General features: G+C 43.7%; 1 protein-coding gene across 1 annotated transcript in view; it reads right to left on the bottom strand.

Moving 5' to 3' along the window:
* Nucleotides 1-5910: 5910 nt before the first annotated feature.
* PDILT (protein disulfide isomerase like, testis expressed) overlaps nt 5911-21859 on the bottom strand; it is a 41266-nt gene continuing 25317 nt past the window's right edge. The window contains exons 7-11 of the mRNA XM_075133317.1: nt 20073-20270; nt 18857-18977; nt 14421-14602; nt 7996-8085; nt 5911-6373 (exon numbers count right to left, since the gene is read on the bottom strand). Coding sequence (XP_074989418.1) covers nt 6302-6373; nt 7996-8085; nt 14421-14602; nt 18857-18977; nt 20073-20270 — 663 coding nt within the window. The 3' untranslated portion in view covers nt 5911-6301. The remainder of the gene's footprint in view (nt 6374-7995; nt 8086-14420; nt 14603-18856; nt 18978-20072; nt 20271-21859) is intronic.

Raw genomic sequence — 21859 nt, 5'->3', positions numbered from 1 at the left:
GCATGAGAAGTCCCATGTACTGTGATATGTAGAGGTGCCAACGCCATGGCTAGAGCACCCATGGGGGAAAAAAAGTAGTGGGTGCTCAGCATCCACTGGCAGCCTCGCTGATCAGCTTCCCCCCTTCCCCCCCAGCATCTCCCATCCACCAGCAAGCCCTGCCGATCAGCTCCTCCCTTTCCCCCACAGCGCCTCCTGCCCACCAGTGATCAGCTGTTCAGCAGCATGCAGGAGGCACTGGGGAGGAGCTTGGGGGGAAGGGAAGGGGTTGAGTGGGGTCGAGCACCCCCCAGGAACTCAGAAAGTCGACGCCTCTGCTGCTGGATCAAGGCCAAATTCCTGAAAGGAACTGGAAATCTGAAGAGACTTGCTATACTCTTATAAGTATACTAGCTGAAACTGTTATGCTCATCATTCACTTCGGGGAAAATGTCAACTATGGTTACACTGAGGGTATGACACTTTATTTCTGTGGCAGGGTGGGTGAGGTAATACCTTTTTTATTGGACCAAGTGCTGTTGGTGAGAGAGACCCACCTTGTCTGTGCAGAAGAAATGTCTTCTATGAGGCCATTGGAAAAGACAGAGTATTACATCCCGAACATATTAGATGTAGGTATGACGCATGAGCCATCTAAATCCATCTAGACACCTTTCAGTCAGTAAAAAAAATTATGTATGAAAACTACTAATCGCCTGTGCATAATTTTCACACACTAATAACATGGCCACAAGTTCAGTGAATAGATTCATTTATAATGTATTGCATTGCCATAAAACAGAATTTAAAATTATGAACTTCTCCCCATCCTATCAGCAAACTGTTATAATCAATTGTGGTCTTCATACTTTATTAGCTTTTAAAACAATATGTGCTTTGGGCCAAATTCCACTCCACGTTACACTGCACAACCCCATTGACTTCACGGTTGCACAGTTGTAACAGAAAGAAGGATCTGGTCTCTTTTATCAAACTTCCTAAACTACATACTGTGACGGGGCAAGGCCAGATGGCTATAGAAAAGTAGTGGGAGATAGATAGATATATTCGCTCCAGGCTAAACAAATCCCTGGTACCAGGTTAAGTGAAATGGAAGCTGCTCCAGGTCAATTAAGACACCTGGGGCCAATTAAGAACTTTCCAGAAGGCAGGGAGAATGCTAGGTTGATTGGGACATCTGAAGCCAATCAGGGGCTCACTAAAACTAGTTAAAAGCCTCCCAGTCAGTCAGGTGGGTGTGCATGTCAGGAGCTGTGGGAGGAAGTTGTGCTGTTGGAGAGGCTGAGTAGTACACACCTTATCAGGCACAAGGAAGGAGACCCTGAGGTAAGGGTGAAGTGGAGCTTGAGGAAGTGAGGGCTGCTGTGGGAGAAGTAGCCCAGGGAATTGTACGTCATGTTTCTAAAAGGTCAGCTACCATAGCTGATACTATTAGGGTCCCTGGGCTGGAGCCCGGAGTAGAGGGTGGGCCTGGGCTCCCCCCCCCCCAACCTTTGCCCCCTGATTAATCACTGAGACTGGGAGACAACAGAGACTGTGCAAGGAAGGATAACTTCTCCTCACCTCCCTTGCTGGCTTATGATGAAAATGGCTCAGTAGACTGTGACCCTTGTCTCTAGAGAAAGAAGGGTTATGTGGAGGGTCACAGTGAGCCTCTGAGGCTAGTGAAATCCTCCAGGAAACGCGGGACCCACGGAGGCAAGGACAGAGCTTTGTCACAATACTTACAACTTACGGGCCAAATCCTCTCATCTTATTGGCATGTGTAGCCAAGTGGGTAAGACTAGCAGGAGTTAGACTTTATTCATATAGGCTGGGGCTGTCTACATCATTGATGACTTCCAATTCCAAAACAAGACTATTGAGAGCAAATCTGCTTCTTTAGCAGGATTACAATGCAATATTTATTATAACAATGTAAAAATGTCTCTGCATCAGTGAGCTACAATTTCTAATTGTCATAAATACACGTAATGGCTTGCATGCTTCAGTGCTAGCATGAGAGACTAATTTTGCAGTGTAGATAAACAAGATTGTGGCTTCCAACAGACCATTTGAAGGGAAAATTGTCCTTCAGCTGAGACACCATTTTCTAACAGGGTTACAGTAGACTCTTGTGTGCTTAGACAGCTGTAAAAGCCACATTGATTGATTAATATACTGTTCTACAATTCAGATGTCAAGCTATTAAGGGCTGAATTTTGATTATGGCTGTTGGGACACTACCATACACATAGCATGTAATGAGACTTGTTTGCTAAATTCAGTAGATGTTGGCATAGTTTGGAAAATGGGTTACTTTAACAGAATTAAGGAACTTAAACTGTGTTTAAGTTAAAACATTTCAGTACTGGTTTCAACCCTTAGGGAAGTAGACCGTTCCCAAGGGCAGGTCATCTGGGAGCTAGCTAATTTCTTACGTGTACCATGCTATTAGTGGAGGGTGTCATGCAGAGAGAAGGCAGCTGTCTGGCGGTTGGGAAATGGAGCTAGCTACGGATTCATAGGATGCAGCAAGTCCTGTTCCATGCCGTCTCTTTCCCTGTCCTGTTCTACTGATGTGACCCTGTTGTTGGTCACTGACTCCTTTCTCCCCATGCCAAGCCAGAGATGGGAAGGGACCAATATAAATCCTACAGTGGTTCAATGCATTCTGCAACCAAGCAGAATCAGGTGACCATCAACTGACCAGGGCTCTCAGGTGCTTGGAGATGAGGAAAGGCAAGAGTGGTAGAAGAGACTGACTGACTTTCAATCAGACATAGGCACCTAATTCACTTTTGGAAATGGGCCTTACGCTACTGAGTCACTTAGGCACTTTAAAAAAATTTACCACTAGTCTCTTAAAGCCGCCTTGGAGCCTATTCAAAGAAAGAAGTGAGATTCCTATAGCATGGGAGAGCAAAGGTGAGGTAGCTATCTGTGGTACTGCAATGCAACATCATTTGTGTTTTAAGGGTGTATTTGACACAATAGAAATGGGCATAGTAGAAATGCCTAACATAGAACTTTGCCCTGACCTGGGTTGGAATCTAACTACCCTCCTTACCCTTGGTAACATGATTATGTGCTGCAGATGAAAGAGAAGATTCTTTGCAAGTAATTCTCTAATCCATACCCATCTTGAATTATCAAATATTTTTTTGGATTGGTAGCATTTGTGGTAGGCATAGCAGCTCTTCATCAGCAAGACAAACTGGGATGTATCCCCACCATCAAATGTTATACCAATCCAGAACATGGCCTCTGTTGCTAATACTGCTGTTGATCTCTTATAAGGTGAAGTGTAATTTTGATCACTGTAGACAACCATTTTAACTGTGAGCATCCTGATGCTGCCCACAAAGACATTTAGTGAACTAAAGTAACAATTATATTTAGATTATATTGATATGTCAACTTTTGGGGCAAGAAAGTACATCCTATATCTAAGGAAACATACAATTTACAGATGTGCATTTTATTATTCAAACTCATAATGTGTAATCTTTCTTTTAGCGCTAAGTAAAGCTTGGAGTTTCACTATGCAAGCTCAATCAATTCTTGTTTTGTACTGCCATAGAACTTAGAGTTGCCAATCAAGGGGCTACCAGCTAGGGTGACCAGATGTCCCGATTTTATAGGAACAGTCCCAATATTTGGGGCTTTTTTCTTATATGGGTGCCTATTACCCCAAACCCCCATCCCGATTTTTCACACTTTCTATCTGGTCACCCGATTACCAGCAGCCAGTTTGGCCCCAGGCACAAGTTAGAGCAGCTACAGGGCTCAGCTGAAGTGGCCTCCTGGACTGTTTTGCTGGTCCTGAATTCCTGAATGGTAGTGCATTCTGGCCACACCCGCTCCCACTGCTGCAACACCCTTCCACCAGGAGAGGGGAAGGGCAGGAGCAGGTGATGCAGCATTATTTAGGGTGGCTTTTCACTAGCAGACGTTTCCCCAGGCAAGGAATCCTCAGCTGGCTATTTAAAGAAGCTTTCCACCCCCTTTGTGTCACCAGAGCAGTGCAGAGGGTACAGAGTGGGAGCCTGGACTTGGACCCTTGCCTTGGCACCCAAGATATTAGCTTCTAATAGGCACTAACATGTCATTTATCGAGATGAATCATTTTTTCATTAATCCCATACCTTTATAATGGGCTCGATGACTGTTTCAAGACTGAATTTCATATCCAGTGGGAAGGAGCAGTAAAAATTAATTTTTATTTTATCTTGAATGATAATCCCATCTTCCAATAAAGAGTATTGCTATAGGGGGCATGTCTTTCATTTTTCTTTGGGGAAAACAATTAAACCATTATAGCTTCTGGATTTGGTAGATTTATATGGTACAGTATCTGCACGTAGTGCCATTCAAATTTCATCTTGTTGCAAGTATTATGAATTGTCTGCCTGGGTTTTTTTCCCCTCTCGGTATGAGGCAATCAAACAATCTTATCTGCTCATTCTTCTGTTTGAATCTATTCTCTCAGAACCTCAAATGATAGGTTCTCTGTTTGTAATAAATATATTTTATTATTGAGTGTTCAGAATCTCCAATCTAGATGAGAGCCCCTTTGTGCTAGACACTGTACGTGCACCTAGAGATTGGCCCTGTCCCAAAGAATTTACAATCTAAATAGACAAGACAGTCAATGGGACAGAAAACATAGGCACTGGGATGGAAAAACGAGGCAAATATCCTGCCAATATCTTAAAACATATTAGGAGAGTTAGGCAGTGCTTGGCAGTAAATACCAATGGTTTGATTTTAGGTCTGGGCTGCAAAGGAGCAGGCTGGATCTGGGTTCTTTAATCCACCATCCATATGCTTTAAGAGTTTCCAGCAATAAGGGCCACTAGCTTTATTTGGAGAGCTGAGAAATCAAGTACAGAGCTCAGTTTTCATGAAGAAAGGAAACTTTTTTCTGAATGTCCAATTCCTTTCCCATTCAATAGGTAAATGGTTGTATAAAATGTCAGGTTGAAAGTTGTTTGAACCACATTTTAAAAGAACACATTTCACAGGAGTTAATAGGTTTATTTCTTTGAGCATACAAGTGAGCAAATAATTATCCTTTAAAATCATAGTTGTTGCTTTAAACCACCTCTGTGTTGTACTGTCTGTGTGTGAACTTTGGCTAACTCTTTAGGCAAATCTTCGTATTTCAGTAGAACACAGCAATCAGATTCAGCCTTAGAGTTAGGAACAGGTGATTGTGTTTGGCTAAAATAAGAAATAACCAACTTCTTGACCAAAACTGGAATCATCCCTGAACCTTTGTAGATGTACAAGAAAGTGCATTTCATGTTTTTGAACCCCGGCTGATTTATTTTTAACTGCTGTGCTCCTCTACATTTCCTGCTTCCAGTCAGGGCAGGAAGCAAAAATGCCAAAATCCCACAAATATTTGTTCTCATTCAGGGCACAGGGTCAAATCTGTAGAGGTCTCTAGATGCCTAAGGGTGTACACAGCTACCTAATGGAAATTTCAAAAGTGCCTAACCCCTATGGACTTTAAAAATCTGGTCCTCAATCTTTAGCTGCACATGCTTATTTTTAAAATAATCCAGGTATTTGTTCTAATTTTGGCTCCATTCCCATGGCATGAATTCCCCCTTCTCTTGAAGACATGAGGGTTGCATTGGTGCAACAGGGAACTACTGTGAATGTGCATTCCGCAGGTTTCATTCACAAAGGCTAGGATGCTGATTGAACTTTGTCCTGTTTTCTGTAGGGCCTTAATCCTTTCTCTTGTGACACTATTTACTAATTAACTCATTCACCCAGAAATTAGAAAAGGCACAGGAAAGAAGTGCCTGGGGAAGAGGGGATGAGAGAGACAAACTCTCAGTTAGTCCCAGGAGAGATCTCCCACCTCTCCTATCCTTGATCTAAGGGGCTGAGGATTATGTGCTGTTGTAGATAAGGTACTGTGCATCACTGTAAAGGTGACAGGGGAAACGTAAATAAACTACACATGGTGCTCCCAATCAGAGTGTCTCTGGGCAGGCTGTGTGCACTGGAAAAGACAGGAGTGGAGGGTGCACCCTGACAATAAAAACATTTAAGGCAAAATGGAAGATTACTTTTAGAACTGAGACATTGATTCCAGGTTAGGGGAAAACACCAATAAAGTCACATTCCAAAGAGTAATGCACAGTGATGCACAGCCAGACAGTGATATTATAATCTCTATTTATTTTCTTTTGTTTTTTTGATGCATCCTTATATTCTCATGATGCGATCAAAGTTCTCATAGTGTGGAGCATCCTCATCTTCAGGATATCCTCCTATGGAATCTTTCCCCTTCACTGTGGAGTTAAAGTTCTTCTTTCTGTTTTATGACCGTCTGTTCCTCAGTGAGATCCTCTTTGCTTTCTCCAGAAGGAGTCTTTAAAAAATAAAATACACCAATGAAGTTCTGTGTTATAGCCTCTCATGATAAAAGAATCGCTTTAGTGAGGATTTGTTCTCCGTAAAATGAGTTTTAAAAATATTATAAGAACTTTAGATTTCTCTTTTACATCTTAATGAGATCAGAGCTAGTGCTGCTGTTACCAAAAAATGCGATCTCACACCCACACCTCAGCCCCTGGGCAAAGCTTAGATGAGATGCCGTTTGTGTGAAATTCTGATAAACTCTTGAAAAACCAGTCACTCGCACTATGTAATGCATGGGCAGATCTAAAAATCCTGTAGAGATAATGCTTTGTCTTTTCTAGTGCAACCTCAGAAGAGCTGCCCTTTGAGTTTGCTATTTGTATCTTCCCCAGTAATGGAACAAAAAGTATTCGTCCAACAGGGGATTTGCACTTCAAGCAGTGCACTGTGCAAAAAACCCCAGTGTCTCCTGCAGTACTGTGCTGGACAACTTTGGGTGTCATTCGATAAGGACAGCAAATATAAGCAGGTGGGCTAATGCCAAATGTTCTCCCTCGAGCAGTGCAAAGCACATCTTGGATCGGGTTTCAGACTGGCTGTAGAATTACCCTGCAGCCCTTATACTTTAAAGTGGAATAAGGCACCAAGAGAGAAATAGCAGAGTGCACATAGCACTATAGTAAGCACAGAGGAAAGTGAGTGAATGTGACTCCTACCCCTCCTTCAAACACATGACTGGAGAACCTTCACCACAGCTGCAGCCCCTTCATATGTACAGCAGGAGAAGAAGCTCTGCTTCCCAAAACTAGCTGCTTAGTCATTGAACCATCTCTAAGCCCTGATTGAAGGGTGAATCACATTCCTCAGTATGTCTCCATCCACCATCTCATTGCTTCCCTGTACCTTTACTGGGCAATTTCAGTGGCATCCTCAGTGCATCCTGGGCACCTTCCTTCTCACTCCTTTTGGCAGCATAGGCCCTGGATTCCAGTGAAAGGCAGACTATGCGCCAAGTTGTCCTTGCATATCCTTTCTCAGCAGAAGTTAGGTGTGAGGACTCTATCCTTCCTTTTCTGTGTTTTCTACATGTATCTTGAGTCTCAGGTTGTTAAACTATATTATTTGTCATTAACTCTTTCATAATGAAATACGTGTAAATATGCAACTGAGTCAATATGGAGCATCTCGTGCATACATCGTGTGCTCAGCAGCAGATGAAGCCCAGCCTCCTGGAGACAGGTTGAGTTAAGGGCACCAAAACTTGTGGTTGGTGTTCCAGGCTATAGTCCAATCCGGATCACAAAAAGGAAAGGAAAACATTGCAGTTACTTCTGCCACAGTGCTTAGAAAGGAGAGAAGCCCCTCTGAACTTAAAGGAAGTGGATAAAATGGGAGCTAGATGTGAACCTTTCCAATTTTCATCCCAACCAACTTCGGCTGAGGCTTTGATTTGTAAAATCAAAACCCAGTCAAAGTTCAGTTCTCTCTTGCCCAGATAGCAATTGCTTCCTGCTGCCCAGTAGGTGGCTACGCGAGCTTCTTGGCTCAGAGACCTGTAACATTAGCGTCAAGAAAAGAAGGATCATGTGTTGTAAACCCGGGTGTGGCTGAGTGGAAGGTCAAATCCTTTACCTTTTCTGCTGCTTCTACTTTTGGCTTGCTTTGTTTTTCTAAGAATTCAGCAAAAGCCTCAAGGGTGTATTCCCCATCATATACCACAACCTGAAAAGAATAGAAGGGTAAAGAATTATTCTATGCATAAAATGCCTGAAATCGGACCACAGCACACAGGGATTTCTGAGTTATGCAGGCTTATCAGACTCTGGACTCTTGCATTTAGTTTAAAAAGCCATGGAGGAGACTCAACAAATTCTAAAGTTAATTGGATATCCAGAGTGGGGAAGGAGATAGATAGATATAAATACCTGTGAGAAGAAAGGAGAGAATCCTGCACAAAGCACACAAAGTACCTTAACTTATTATACTAGGCCTGGATCCTGCCAACTAACTATTGATGTCTCATGCATATAATTAAGCAGATGCATACATTTTTTTACAGAATAGAGACCATACAGAGTATGGGTGAGCTTTTCAAAGCTGCCTAAAACATTTTAATTGGAATTGGACATTGAAAGCTGTTAGATGGCTTTGAAATCCTCCACCTAGGATGATTAAACTAGAACAAGAGGAAGATGAACTAAAGTAAATTTACCTATACTTAATGGCTGTGGAGAATACTTCATGTGTTGAGACAGAATGGCAATGCTGAATGTTTGTTTAAGGAGTTTGGAAGAAAGATCATTTCACACTGAGAGCTTTAGAATTCTCCAACAATCGCTGAATACAGCACCGTTTTAGAGGATTTTTCAAAACTTGCTGTGTGGGAGCTTAAGGAAGATTGTAATTGTGTTTAGCCATAATGTAGTGTAAGGTTGTATCTGCGTAACACAAAAGTGTCCACTTGTGATCTCAGCAACTTTAAACATCCTCAGGCAATGTAAACTGATCTACCTGCACTGAAATAAATGAGACTATGCTGATTTATCCCAAAGGAGGATCTGCCCTGTTTGAATTCAAAATACTGTGTGCAAAATTCCTCCATTCCCTTGTGATTTCAGTTGACTTCCACCAGGTATTCATTTTGTCCATGCATTAAAATAGTTTGAATATGACAAGAAAATATACAGCTGCCTTATGTGATGTTTCCTTAAAAGTGCTCATGGCTTTTTAAGTTTCTTGAACAAAACAGTTGTTTTGACTCCTTCAGAGAAGATACATGTTCTCCAAAAAATCTTGAGCCTGTCTGCCCTCTGATGAGGTAATCAATGATAGCTAAAGCAGCAGGGTCTCAGAGCCTGAAGGTTTTCAAAGTGAGATAAACCACCCTCTTAAGCTGTCCTTGGGGTTTGCACTCAGGGAGAATTTTCAGCATCTCTCAGAGCATTCAGTTCTTAAGAGGATATAAATGTGTATGTCTCAGTGCCAAGAAACAAAAACGAATGTCAGCCTTAAACACCATCTGAAAAAATGCTAATTTATATTTTATTTGCACACAGCAAACAGGGAGTCAGTCTGTTTCATCAAAATATCTCAACTAGTGTCTGGCAGACCCAGCCACTCTTTCTGAGGTGTAAGCAGATGAAATATCTCCATGTTCCTTCAGCGCTGATGGTAACTGTCCCCATCAAATAGTTAAATGCCGACTATATTTTTTCAACTCTCCACGTTTACCTAGGGGATTTAAGAGTTTTCTGATTCAGTACGGTGGCTGATTGCTTTTGACAACAAAGTGTCCTCTTCATGTCAATGGTCACTATTCGCTTGTTAGAATAAACAAATCTTTATTAAGGCCAAGACTTCAAAAACCAGACCTGAGTAAGCACTTCTGAAAATCCGGCTGTTTACAGAGGTATCCAAATGTGGACTTAAGAGCTGAGCCCCCATCAGCTTTCTAGTTACTCATTTAGAACCCTAGCGAGGCTCCTAGTTTTGAAAATCTTGTTCATGGGCCGAATCCTGCTCCCATTGACTTCAGTGGGAGTTTTGCCAGTGCTATCAGTGAAAGCAGAATCCAGTCTTAAATGGCCAAAATCTAAAGGCATGGTTTGAATGAGGGACAGCTGACACCCCTGAGAAAAAATGGGTATTCCATAAAACCATCTTCGTATTGTGAGAAAGTGTCTGATTGCACACTGGTCAACTGAATAGGCCTGGGGCGGAGCATGCAGTAATGTTATTTTCCTCGTGGCTTTATCACAGTCCTTTCAGGACAGCCTGAGGGAGATTATAGTTCTTGGAAGTCATGACATCCTCCTTACCTTAGTCCTAGAAAACAAGGACCTGATCTTGCTCCTATTGATGTCAGTGGCAAAACTCCCATTGATTTAGTGAGAGCAGGATCTAGCACCCAGATGTAAGGGGGGGGGGTGGTATTTCCCTGTGGGGTTGGGGGAATCTTATCTCAAGGGTTTTACTCTCCAGGCTTTTCTGACAATGTGAGATTAAAGTGCCATCCAGAAAGTTACCACTATCTTCATCCAGCATAGAGCTCTTCCTATCTGTAATTCTTTAACAGTGAAAGGTGTTGGGTAGAGGAGACACTAATACAGAACCACCAGCCCTCCTACACCAACAAAATTCCTGTCTTGGGAGTTGGGCATTGCATGGAGCATTGTAATTACTATTTGTTGAAAGCTGACAATCATCTTGGTGCTGTACAAATATACAGAGATGTGGCTGCTGCCTCAAGGAATTTATGCTCAAGACGGGACACAGAGACAACAGTTCAGACATACAGTGTTCCCTATGTGCTGGCATGATTTTCACCTGGTCTGTTAGAATCATACGGGGTCATGTCTGAAAAGCTATGAGGGAGAAATACGTTCTGGGAAGGGATTGGCAGGAGATCATTTGGTGCATGAGAAGACAGAGACTAACCGATGCAGAAGGGTCAGACTGGAAGAAGATGCAAAGATGAGAATGGGAGAAGGCTACAAAGGGACCATTTATGAGAGAGAGGCTTACAGAGAAGGGAAACTCACAATTTTCATTGACCTTTGTCATACTAGCATTTAGTTCCCATCCCTAACATGAGAGAGGGATAAACACCACAGAAGTATTACAAGGAGCAAATATTTGTAATTGTGCTGTGTATTTCCTGCTCCTCTTTCTCTCTGACCATCTGCTTAGCATCTGGGCACCAAACTCCAGTCTAAGGCAAGAATGTGGTAGGAGAGATTGTAAGCTCTTTGGGGGAAGGCCCTATCTTTGTATTAGGCATGTACAGTGCCTAGCACAATGAAACCCTAATCCCTGACTGGGGCCTCAGAACACATCCACAGAATATAGATAATTAGTAATAGAAATCAGAAACAGCCTCGTGTGCCAACTCTTCATTAATTTTTTTAGAAAATAAAAGGTCATTAATATGTTTTAAAAAAGAATATTGAGTGGAAAACTGCAAAGTGAGAGGGATGAGAATGTATACATTAAGGCCAGACCCATTAGGGATCTGCGGGGCTGCTGTTCAGTTCATTAGAAGTTGTGCATACATGTCCAAGGGAAAAATATCTCTCTCCCTAGGAGATTAAATGAGGGCAAGTACAAATGTCTTAGAATTTAATTTACGTGTGGGGCATGAGGAGAAAAATGAAAAGCTGAGTAATGTTTTAATTATAACAGTATCCTAAAATTGAATTTCTTGGATCCAGAGCTGGCGATTTCTCTTCAATTAAATTATCCATGTGGATGGAGGATTATGACTATGTGGTTAATATATTTCTATTTCTTCTGTCCTTTCTTGCAGTAATACTTTCAGAACATTATGCAACATGATGGTACATTACATAGCATATTCTAGAGATAAGCAGCAATAGCAACAGCTCTTTGTTTTTTTTATTAAGAGGCACTTGAATTTGCTGCGACAATGGTGTGTAATATTGGCAAAGCGTTTCTGGCAAAGAGTTTCTGAAAAGCTCAGAGGACATGGCCTCTAAGACAATGTAAACATGTTTTCATAAGCCAAACTGCTACAGAAACAATTCAAACAGGTAACATGAACAAAGCACTGAGGTGCATAAGTCCTGAATTTGGGTTTTTTTTAAAATGAGAGTTACACCAAGAAGCCCCTGCAGAATCCATTCTCAGAGGCTAGCACAGGATCATGGCTGTAGGTTTTTTAGAGGTTAGGGATCTGCAAACACCTCTGAGAGTCCAGGAACAAGAAAGAATAGTAAATATGTGTCAAAAGAATAGTAAATATGGCAGGCGACCAGCTTGGCTTAACAGTGAAATCCTTGCGGATCTTAAACATAAAAAAGCAGCTTACAAGAAGTGGAAGATTGGACAAATGACCAGGGAAGAATATAAAAATGTTGCTTGGGCATGTAGAAATGAAATCAGGAGGGTCAAATCGCACCTGGAGCTGCAGCTAGCAAGAGATGTTAAGAGTAACAAGAAGGGGTTCTTCAGGTATGTTGGCAACAAGAAGAAAGCCAAGGAAAGTGTGGGTCCCTTACTGAATGAGGGAGGCAACCTAGTGACAGAGGATGTGGAAAAAGCTAATGTACTCAATGCTTTTTTTGCCTCTGTCTTCACGAACAAGGTCAGCTCCCAGACTGCTGCGCTGGGCAACACAGCATGGGGAGTAGGTGGCCAGCCCTCTGTGGAGAAAGAAGTGGTTAGGGACTATTTAGAAAAGCTGGATGTGCACAAGTCCATGGGGCCAGATGCATTGCATCCGAGAGTGCTAAAGGAGTTGGCGGCTGTGATTGCAGAGCCATTGGCCATTATCTTTGAAAACTCATGGCGATCGGGGGAAGTCCCGGACGACTGGAAAAAGGCTAATGTAGTGCCCATCTTTAAAAAAGGGAAGAAAGAGGATCCTGGGAACTACAGGCCAGTCAGCCTCACCTCAGTGCCCGGAAAAATCATGGAGCAGGTCCTCAAGGAATCAATCCTGAAGCACTTACACGAGAGGAAAGTGATCAGGAACAGTCAGCATGGATTCACCAAGGGAAGGTCATGCCTGACTAATCTAATCGCCTTCTATGATGAGATTACTGGTTCTGTGGATGAAGGGAAAGCAGTGGATGTATTGTTTCTTGACGTTAGCAAAGCTTTTGACACAGTCTCCCACAGTATTCTTGTCAGCAAGTTAAAGAAGTATGGGCTGGATGAATGCACTATAAGGTGGGTAGAAAATTGGCTAGATTGTCGGGCTCAACGGGTAGTGATCAATGGCTCCATGTCTAGATGGCAGCCGATATCAAGTAGAGTGCCCCAAAGGTCGGTCCTGGGGCCGGGTTTGTTCAATATCTTCATAAATGATCTGGTGGATGGTGTGGATTGCACTCTCAGCAAATTTGCGGATGATACTAAACTAGGAGGAGTGGTAGATACAGTGGCAGGTAGGGATAGGATACAGAGGGACCTAGACAAATTGGAGGATTGGGCCAAAAGAAATCTGATGAGGTTCAACAAGGATAAGTGCAGGGTCCTGCACTTAGGACAGAAGAACCCAATGCACCGCTACAGACTAGGGACCGAATGGCTAGGCAGCAGTTCTGCGGAAAAGGACCTAGGGTTGACAGTGGACGAGAAGCTGGATATGAGTCAACAGTGTGCCCTTGTTGCCAAGAAGGCCAGTGGCATTTTGGGATGTATAAGTAGGGGCATAGCCAGCAGATCAAGGGATGTGATCGTTCCCCTCTATTCGACATTGGTGAGGCCTCATCTGGAGTACTGTGTCCACTTTTGGGCCCCACACTACAAGAAGGATGTGGAAAAATTGGAGAGAGTCCAGCGAAGGGCAACAAAAATGATTAGGGGTCTGGAACACATGACTTATGAGGAGAGGCTGAGGGAACTGGGATTGTTTAGTCTGCAGAAGAGAAGAATGAGGGGGGATTTGATAGCTGCTTTCAACTACCTGAGAGGTGGTTCCAAAGAGGATGGTTCTAGACTATTCTCAGTGGTAGAAGTTGACAGGACAAGGAGTAATGGTCTTAAGTTGCAGTGGGGGAGGTTTAGGTTGGATATTAGGAAAAACTTTTTCACTAGGGGGGTGGTGAAACACTGGAATGCGTTACCTAGGGAGGTGGTAGAATCTCCTTCCTTAGAAGTTTTTAAGGTCAGGCTTGACAAAGCCCTGGTTGGGATGATTTAGTTGGGGATTGGTCCTGCTTTGAGCAGGGGGTTGGACTAGATGACCTCCTGAGGTCCCTTCCAACCCTGATATTCTATGACCCCTGGAACCTAGGACAGCACAGGGATTGACTCAAGTCACCAGAGACTATGGCTGTATCAACTTCATCAGTCCAGGTCTGTTAAAAGTCTAATATGGTCTCATACTAGAACCTGATATTTGTGAGGGCTGTAGGCAAATATTTTGCCCTTTAGTTAGTTTAAACTCAGATTCCTGGCAGAAGTGAGTACATCTTGCTCCATAAGAAATGTGTGAATAGACGAGGACCAATGTTTTATTCTCGTTTTCATGGCACCCTTCTCACATGCTCACTCATTCTGATGTGCACACACACACATTGAATGTGTCTCACCTGGTTATTGGATCCAACAGGAAAGAATCTAAAGAATGGATAGCGGTCTAGCATAACTAACTGGATGTCATTTGCTGTGAAGTCTATTTTGGCAATTACTATATTTTCATGATTTTCATATTTCTTGCCCAGCTCATCCCAAATTGGTAAGAGTTTCCTACAATCATGGGACCAAGGTGCATCTGTAATTTGAAAAACAAAAATAGATATTCACAAATCAAACCTATGAACTTACTCCACTGCTTTCACAGGAATATAGACAATGGATAGGTGCCAGAGCTGAAATGGGCATTACCCACTTATAGAAACAATGGGGCAAATCAAAAAGCACAACGAAGTCAGTAGGAATTTGTCAGAGTAACAACTGAGCAAAATCTGAGTAAAAACCAGAAGTTGTTGCCTAACAAATACCTTCTCTTCTGGTACTACTTTTGGGTGGCAGGAAGCCTTGTGGCTCAAGTAGGTCCCAGCATCTCCATCCGTGTTACATAGCAATGCTTTACTATCCTGAATTTAGAAGGGAGACTGGTTATAGCCATAATCCAAATATGGATCTGCTTTGTGTGACTGACCCTTTTCTCTAGACTATACCAAACCAAAACTCCAGAAGTGAATACCTGGCCCCACTGAGATCAATGGTAGTTTTATTATTGACTTTAGTGTGCCTAGGATTTCACCCCAGATTTGAATACCCCACATTTTGGGGGTGAAAGATTCAAATTCGAGATCAAGATTTTCAGGTTGGGCCCCTCTCTTCTTAAGGTTTGGGGAGAGAGAGGGAGAGGGATCAGAATAAGCACTCAGAATGGCAGAGGCATCTCTGAGCCTGCAGAATCCGGTATTAAATCTTCGGAGAAATGGCTTTCTCATGAACTTCCTGTTGTTTCTGCATCAGTCAGGCCAGAAACATCATCATTTTGGCACTTCCATTTCAGATCTTGGGTGCAACCAAGAAGGGAATAAGCAAGCTAAAATGTTACAGAAATAGAAAGGAGGGAAGTTATCTTAACTCTTCTGAACCTCCATCTAGAATGGCAGAAACCTTGCAAGAAACCATGCTGATTGTGTAAAATTTCCATCAGCAAGGCACCTTACAGACTAACAAATTTATTTGAGCATAAGCTTTCGTGAGCTACAGCTCACTTTTGCGGATACAGAGTAACACGGCTGCTACTCTGAAACCTGTCATCAGCAAGGGTTGATTTTGCTTGCATTAGAAATGGAATCTGAAGGGCCCTTTCAGCTTCAGATCCAAAACAGAATCTAAATTATCTAGTTCCAAGTGTTGACTGTGAAACCATGAAACTCACAGGGGTTTGGATTCAAGGCTCCATTTTTTGGCTTATCTCTATTTTTATTTGAAAACCATTCACCTCTCCCTCATTTCATGCGCTACACTAACAGCAATTTCCAAACATCTCTTGAATACATTTGCATATAGCAAAACTGCTGATCATAATAGTATAGAATTAAATCCTTCATAATAAAAATAAACACACAAAGTCCTAGCAAATCATCACATGACTTCACTAGAGAGGATTCCATGGTTGACCAAGACCGTCAACCCAAATAAATCTTTCATCAGTTCAACAATGCAGTCCTTGTTACAAAGTATCTCTTGAAACAGCAAAATGTCAAGTACACACAAAAATGATAAGGAAAGCCAGTGCATCAGAGGTGATGGATTATGCAGTTCCAGGATAGGACTAGTCTCTGGTAGAGTGTTGGAACTTCAGTAGTGTTGGAACTGTAGTTCCTTGCATGTGGTTTCTTTAATGAAATAAGCAAACATATCTCAGTTGACATGTAAAACTGGGGTCCTGAACATTTTGTGCAGATATGGTTGTCCTGGTCAAGTTCCAATTTGCTCATGCAATTCTGCCCCCCTAAATTCCCATGCATTTTCAACCCAGAAAGGTATTCATCACTTTTCTTTCCTAAACCTGAGTGGTGCAGTCTTGGACCCTTAAACACTTTCCACCTTCCTCTCTGGTGCTGCTGTAATTCAGCAACGGATGAAGGGGACCCTACAGATAGTTTGCAGCCAGCTTTGGGATCCTAACCGTGTAAGAAGATTATTATCAAGATTCAGTTATTAGTATGTCCAGGGAAATTTTTCTGTGGGAGATGATTTGATCGCTTAGAAGTCCAATTACTGCCCTTCCCCCTCCCTGTCACCTTGGAAAAATAAAAATAATTGTGAAAAATAGTTCTATGGCTCAGATTAGGTCAAAAGGTCCAAGGTTCAGAGAGGGTCAGCAGCAGGAGCAAGCCTGTTAGGGGACTGGATTGGGTATCTTGTTTCATGTGGAGGCAACTGAAAGGAAAACGAGGCTGCAACAATGCAGGTTTCTCCACCATCCTTCTTACAAACTGTACCTCAAAAGTGTGGTGATAACCTGAGTACATGCACATCTTTCTTCATGTTCATTGTTACCTGGCATTTTCTGTGGTATTTGTTTCCCTGAGGCCCACCTTGTTCCCATGGTGTTCATCAGAATACCAGCAAGCTTGGAAACTTGCCTACATTTTAGGAAAGCCTAACATTGGCATTATAGGGCTAGGTTTGGTTCTGGGTTATGCACCCGTGCAGAGGCACAAGGGGGAGTAAGAGCTCATGGGTTACTTGGATTGTGGATCTGGGTGCACAGAGTGACTCTGCACCTGCTATTTCCACCCTGGAGCAAGGGGATGGGGATGTGGGAAATAGGCAGAGCTGCTCTGCTGGTTGTGGAAGGGAGAGTGATCTCCTGCTATTTAGGTCAGCAGGAAATGACTTCCTCTCAGAGGTAAGGGGAGCAGTAAAGGAATTGTGGCTCCTTTTCTGGGGCACCCCTAGAACATCACAGTAAGATGTCCTCCACTTGCCATGGGATGTGTCTATGGGACACAGTCTAGTTCCTATACTATGGCACATTTGAATGTTACATTGTGCAATAAAATGCCAAGATAGCTTTGTCTTTCATCATCAAGATTTCACACCGCCTTGGAAAGTATTGGCTTTAGGCAGTGATGAGCTGCCAAAATCTTAACAACCAGTTCCCTCCTCACCCCACGAGGGGGTCGTGGCCCACCCCTGCACCCTGGGAACTCCTGCCCCATCCAACCCCCCGCGTTCCTTGACGCCCCTGCCTGGACCCCTGCCCCCATCCACCCCCCTCCCCTGTTCCCTCACTGCCCCCAGAACTGGGCAGGAGGGTCTCATGGGCCACCGTAGTGGGTGCCCACCCTGCCTGTAAGAGCTAGAGGGACCTGCAGGGGGGCGAGGTGGGCAGACCCAGCGGTGCTTACCTGGGGCAGCTCCCAGGAAGCATCCAGCAGGTCCCTCTGGCTCCTAGAGGCGGGATAGCATAGCTAGGGGGAAGCAGGGGGAGCGGCTGCTGCCCCCACTGATCACATCAGAAGTGTCTTAGGCGCCAACTCCGTGGGTGCTCCGGGGCCAGAGCCCCCACGGGGAAAATTTGGTGGGTGCAGAGCACCCACCCACAGCTCCGCGCCCAGCCCCAGCTCACCTCACCTCCGCTCCGCCGCCTCCCCCTCCCCTGAATGCTCCGCCCTCTCCCTTGGCTTCCTGCGAATCAGCTGTTCGTGTGGGCAGCCTGGGAGGGCTGAGAAGCAAGCGGGGGCTTCGTACTCAGGCCCAGGGAGACAGAGGTGAGCTGGGGCGGGGAGCGGTTCCCCTGCGTGCCCCCTGGGTTACCTGATGCGGCGCAGGTGGCCCTCCTTGCCCCCCCCCACCCGAGCGCACCTCCACTCCACCTCCGCCTCCGCCTCCCTGGGCCTGAGCGCGAAGCCGCCACCTGCTTCTCAGCCCTCCCAGGCTTCCCGCGCAAACAGCTGATTGTCGGGAAGCCAGGGGTGGGGGGCAGAGAAGCAGAGCAGGGCGGTGCGTTCAGGGGAGGAGGCAGAGGCGGAGCGGAGTGGAGGTGAGGTGAGCTGGGGCCAAGCACGGGGTGTGGTGGGGCTGGGCGTGAAGCTGCCGGTAGGTGCTCTGCACCTATCAAATTTTCCCCCTGGGTGCTCCAGCCCCAGAGCACCCACGGAGTCAGCGCCTAAGGCGCCACTTTTGGCTGGTTATTAAATTTAGAAGCCCTTTTAGAACCAGTTGTCCCTCGTGGGGGTGGGGTAGATTATGTCCTCACGGGACAACCGATTCTAAAAGGGCTTCTAAATTTAACAACCGGTTCTAGCGAACCGGTGCGAACCGGCTCCAGCTCACCACTCGCTTTAGGGATTCCTATACAGAGCAATCTTAAGTCAGTACATGAACCACACTGTTTCCTTATGATATGGCACAAATCTTCCTATAATGCTTTGAGCAGACAGCAACAGTATATTAATTATGTAATGTATAGTGCTTTGTTTGATACAGAACAAATGCATTTGCATTTTCACATCAAAGTGATCATGTTAAAACAATCTAGAATGATACTCACAGAACATTACAAACACATTCTTGGTCTTATTAAAGGCGACCCTGTTGAAATTCTTTCCAACAAGCATCTTAACAGGATTCTTGTCCCAGTCCTCTGGAATTTCTTCACTAGGTACATGTGGCTAATCAGAAAGAGAAACAGGAATATGAAAGTGAAGGGGATATCAGGAAGCCGTATTCTGGTTCAGGTTAAAGTGAGTCCAACTGGACAATACTCACCCATTGCCCTTACTTACTATACCTAGCTTTTTAAAATATTGTGAGTCACGTCAAACCATAAATAGGTTACTTGAACCTACACGATCCAGTTGTCCTACAAAACCTGGCTGAATAACAGTCAAAAGCTAGAGAACTATAGAGCTTGTTTATTGTGGAAGAGGAGTGAAGTGGCTGTATAACACGGGTGAATGCCACTGCCTAGATTTCTCCATCCCCTCCACATGGTTCCTTCCTTCCTCTTGAAGGAAGCTGTTAAATATGAAGGTAAATCAAGCTTCAGAACATTGAAAACGCAATACAATTTACAGTGTATCTGTCTTGGAACGTATGTGGCATGAATGTTCTGATACCTCATTGTGATGACAAGATATTCTAATGAGAATAGGGAGTGATCCAGCAGGAAATAATTGTAGTGAAAAGGATTATAAGGAGTCACAAAAATAAGGAAACCCACGTTCACTCACGACAATTGCAAGTTCATATAATTCATTGCACTTTTATAGAAACTATCAGGATCTTCTGTAGCATCTTCATGCAATCTCAAAGCTCTCAAGTATTAATGAAGCCTCATATCACGCCAATGGTACAGGCAAATATTATTATCCCTACTATACAGATGGGGAAAATAAAGCTCAGAGAGGTTCATGGCCTTATTTTCAGAGTTGTTCACCCTAAATGCCAGTTGAAATTAATGAAATTTAGAGGTTTTCATCACCTTTAAAATTCAGGCCATAAGCGACTTGCCTAAATTCACACAGAGAGTCATTGGCAAAATCCTGTGGTCCGTCTCAGTTATCCAAAATAAGGGAATAGACCAGTATGCGCTAAAAATGGAGCACATGACAGCAACAAGAACAAGCTTGTAAAATCAGAACCAGGCTAGTACAGGTGGTAGATTATGAATTTAAATGACATTTTCACTTTATTTTTGCAAATGTGCTAGAATCTTCAACTGACGTCAAATGGACGTCTGATTTTGTCTCTTCAGAGAGGCATACCTTTGCTTTCCCATCTAGGTAGCTGTGACAGAAGCTCCTTAGATTCTCCACGGTCACCTCATCTGCAGGCATTTTGTACTTTGCGTCACTTGTCAGGTTTAAGATTCGCACCGCAGGGACGTCGACCTCAGTGATGCGAAAATACTCAAAAACGCGCCCATTTCTGGTTTCATTCGTGTCCACCAAGATGAACATTATCTGGAAAGGAAAACAGCAGGATGCTGGATGGATATCCAGCTGCATAGCATTGCATTATACCCTAAAAGCAGAAGGTCTATTACCTTAGAAATAGCTGTGCAGTTGTTCACACAAATCAACATCTTTTGGATTCGTCCACAAGGACCTGCATCAACCAGCTCCATCTTTCACTTTGAATTTCAGGTTAAAAGAAATCAGAGTCTGGACATGAAACTCAGTTAAAAGCTACTGAATCTGAAGATGAGTTTGGATATGAAATTTCACCCTATGTTTGGGAATTCAGTCCAAGGGCTTTGGCTTAATCCATAGGAATACAGGCCAGATTTGAAGTTTAGATCCAGAAATGAACCTCCCAAAACTTGGCATTGTTAGGATCCAGGCCTATCTGCCACTGGAACTCTGAAAAACCATATACTGAGTGTGATTCACCCAGCAGTTTTGTAAACTTTTCTGTGCCCCAGCTCTGAGATAGTAACAACGTTCTAAACCAAGTATGTTTCGGCTTTTACTGAACCTACTTGATACTGCTAAACTACACAGAGCTGCAGGACACTAATATTTAGATTTATTTCTCAGTCTGGTAAATTATGTTGCTCTCTCCCACACAATCAAAGCTATGCTCCTTGCCCTGGTAAGTTCTCATAGCCCTGCATTACATGACAAAACTTAATAGTACAAAAATCTGAAATATTTATAATCCAGGTGTCTTTACCAATAGTAAAGTAAAATGATTGTTGGTGGTTTTACTACCGGATGAATTCTCATTCTGTAGCACTTAGTGTGTTTGGAGCAATAGCAGCAAAATTGAATAACTGACAGTGGAGACTACTAGAAAGTGCTGTTTTTTACTTATTCCCTCTCCTTTGCTACCCACACACACACTTTGCTGCATGAAACAGTGTCCTACAGATTCTTTGCAAAACCAGGTAAGGTAGAACTGCTGGTTTCAACTGTGGCCAACAGCAACTTGTTGAAATTCCCAGAATGGCATTTCCAGATGACATAATAGACTAGAAGTTGAGCCTACACAAGCACTGCTAAATGTTTCATGACTGGAAGTTCCTCTTAGGGTATGTCTACACTACGAAATTAGGTCGAATTTATAGAAGTCGGTTTTTTAGAAATCGGTTTTATATATTCGAGTGTGTGTCCCCCCACAGAAAATGCTCTAAGTGCATTAAGTGCATTAACTCGGCGGAGTGCTTCCACAGTACCGAGGCAAGCGTCGACTTCCAGAGTGTTGCACTGTGGGTAGCTATCACACAGTTCCCGCAGTCTCCACTGCCCATTGGTATTCTGGGTTGAGATCCCAATGCCTGATGGGGCTAAAACATTGTTGCGGGTGGTTCTGGGTACATGTCGTCAGGCCCCCCTTCCCTCCCTCCCTCTGTGAAAGAAAGGATAGACAATCGTTTTGCGCCTTTTTTTCCTGGGTTACCTGTGCAGACGCCATACCACGGCAAGCATGGAGCCCGCTCAGCTCACCGTCACCGTATGTCTCCTGGGTGCTGGCAGACGTGGTACTGCATTGCTACACAGCAGCAGCAACCCATTGCCTTATGGCAGCAGACGGTACAGTAGGACTGGTA

The sequence above is a fragment of the Caretta caretta genome, chromosome 10, assembly GCF_965140235.1.
Source record: "Caretta caretta isolate rCarCar2 chromosome 10, rCarCar1.hap1, whole genome shotgun sequence".
NCBI classification, from domain to species: Eukaryota; Metazoa; Chordata; order Testudines; family Cheloniidae; genus Caretta; species Caretta caretta.
Note: the sequence above shows the minus strand (reverse complement) of the source record. Positions and strands in the feature narration are given on the sequence as shown.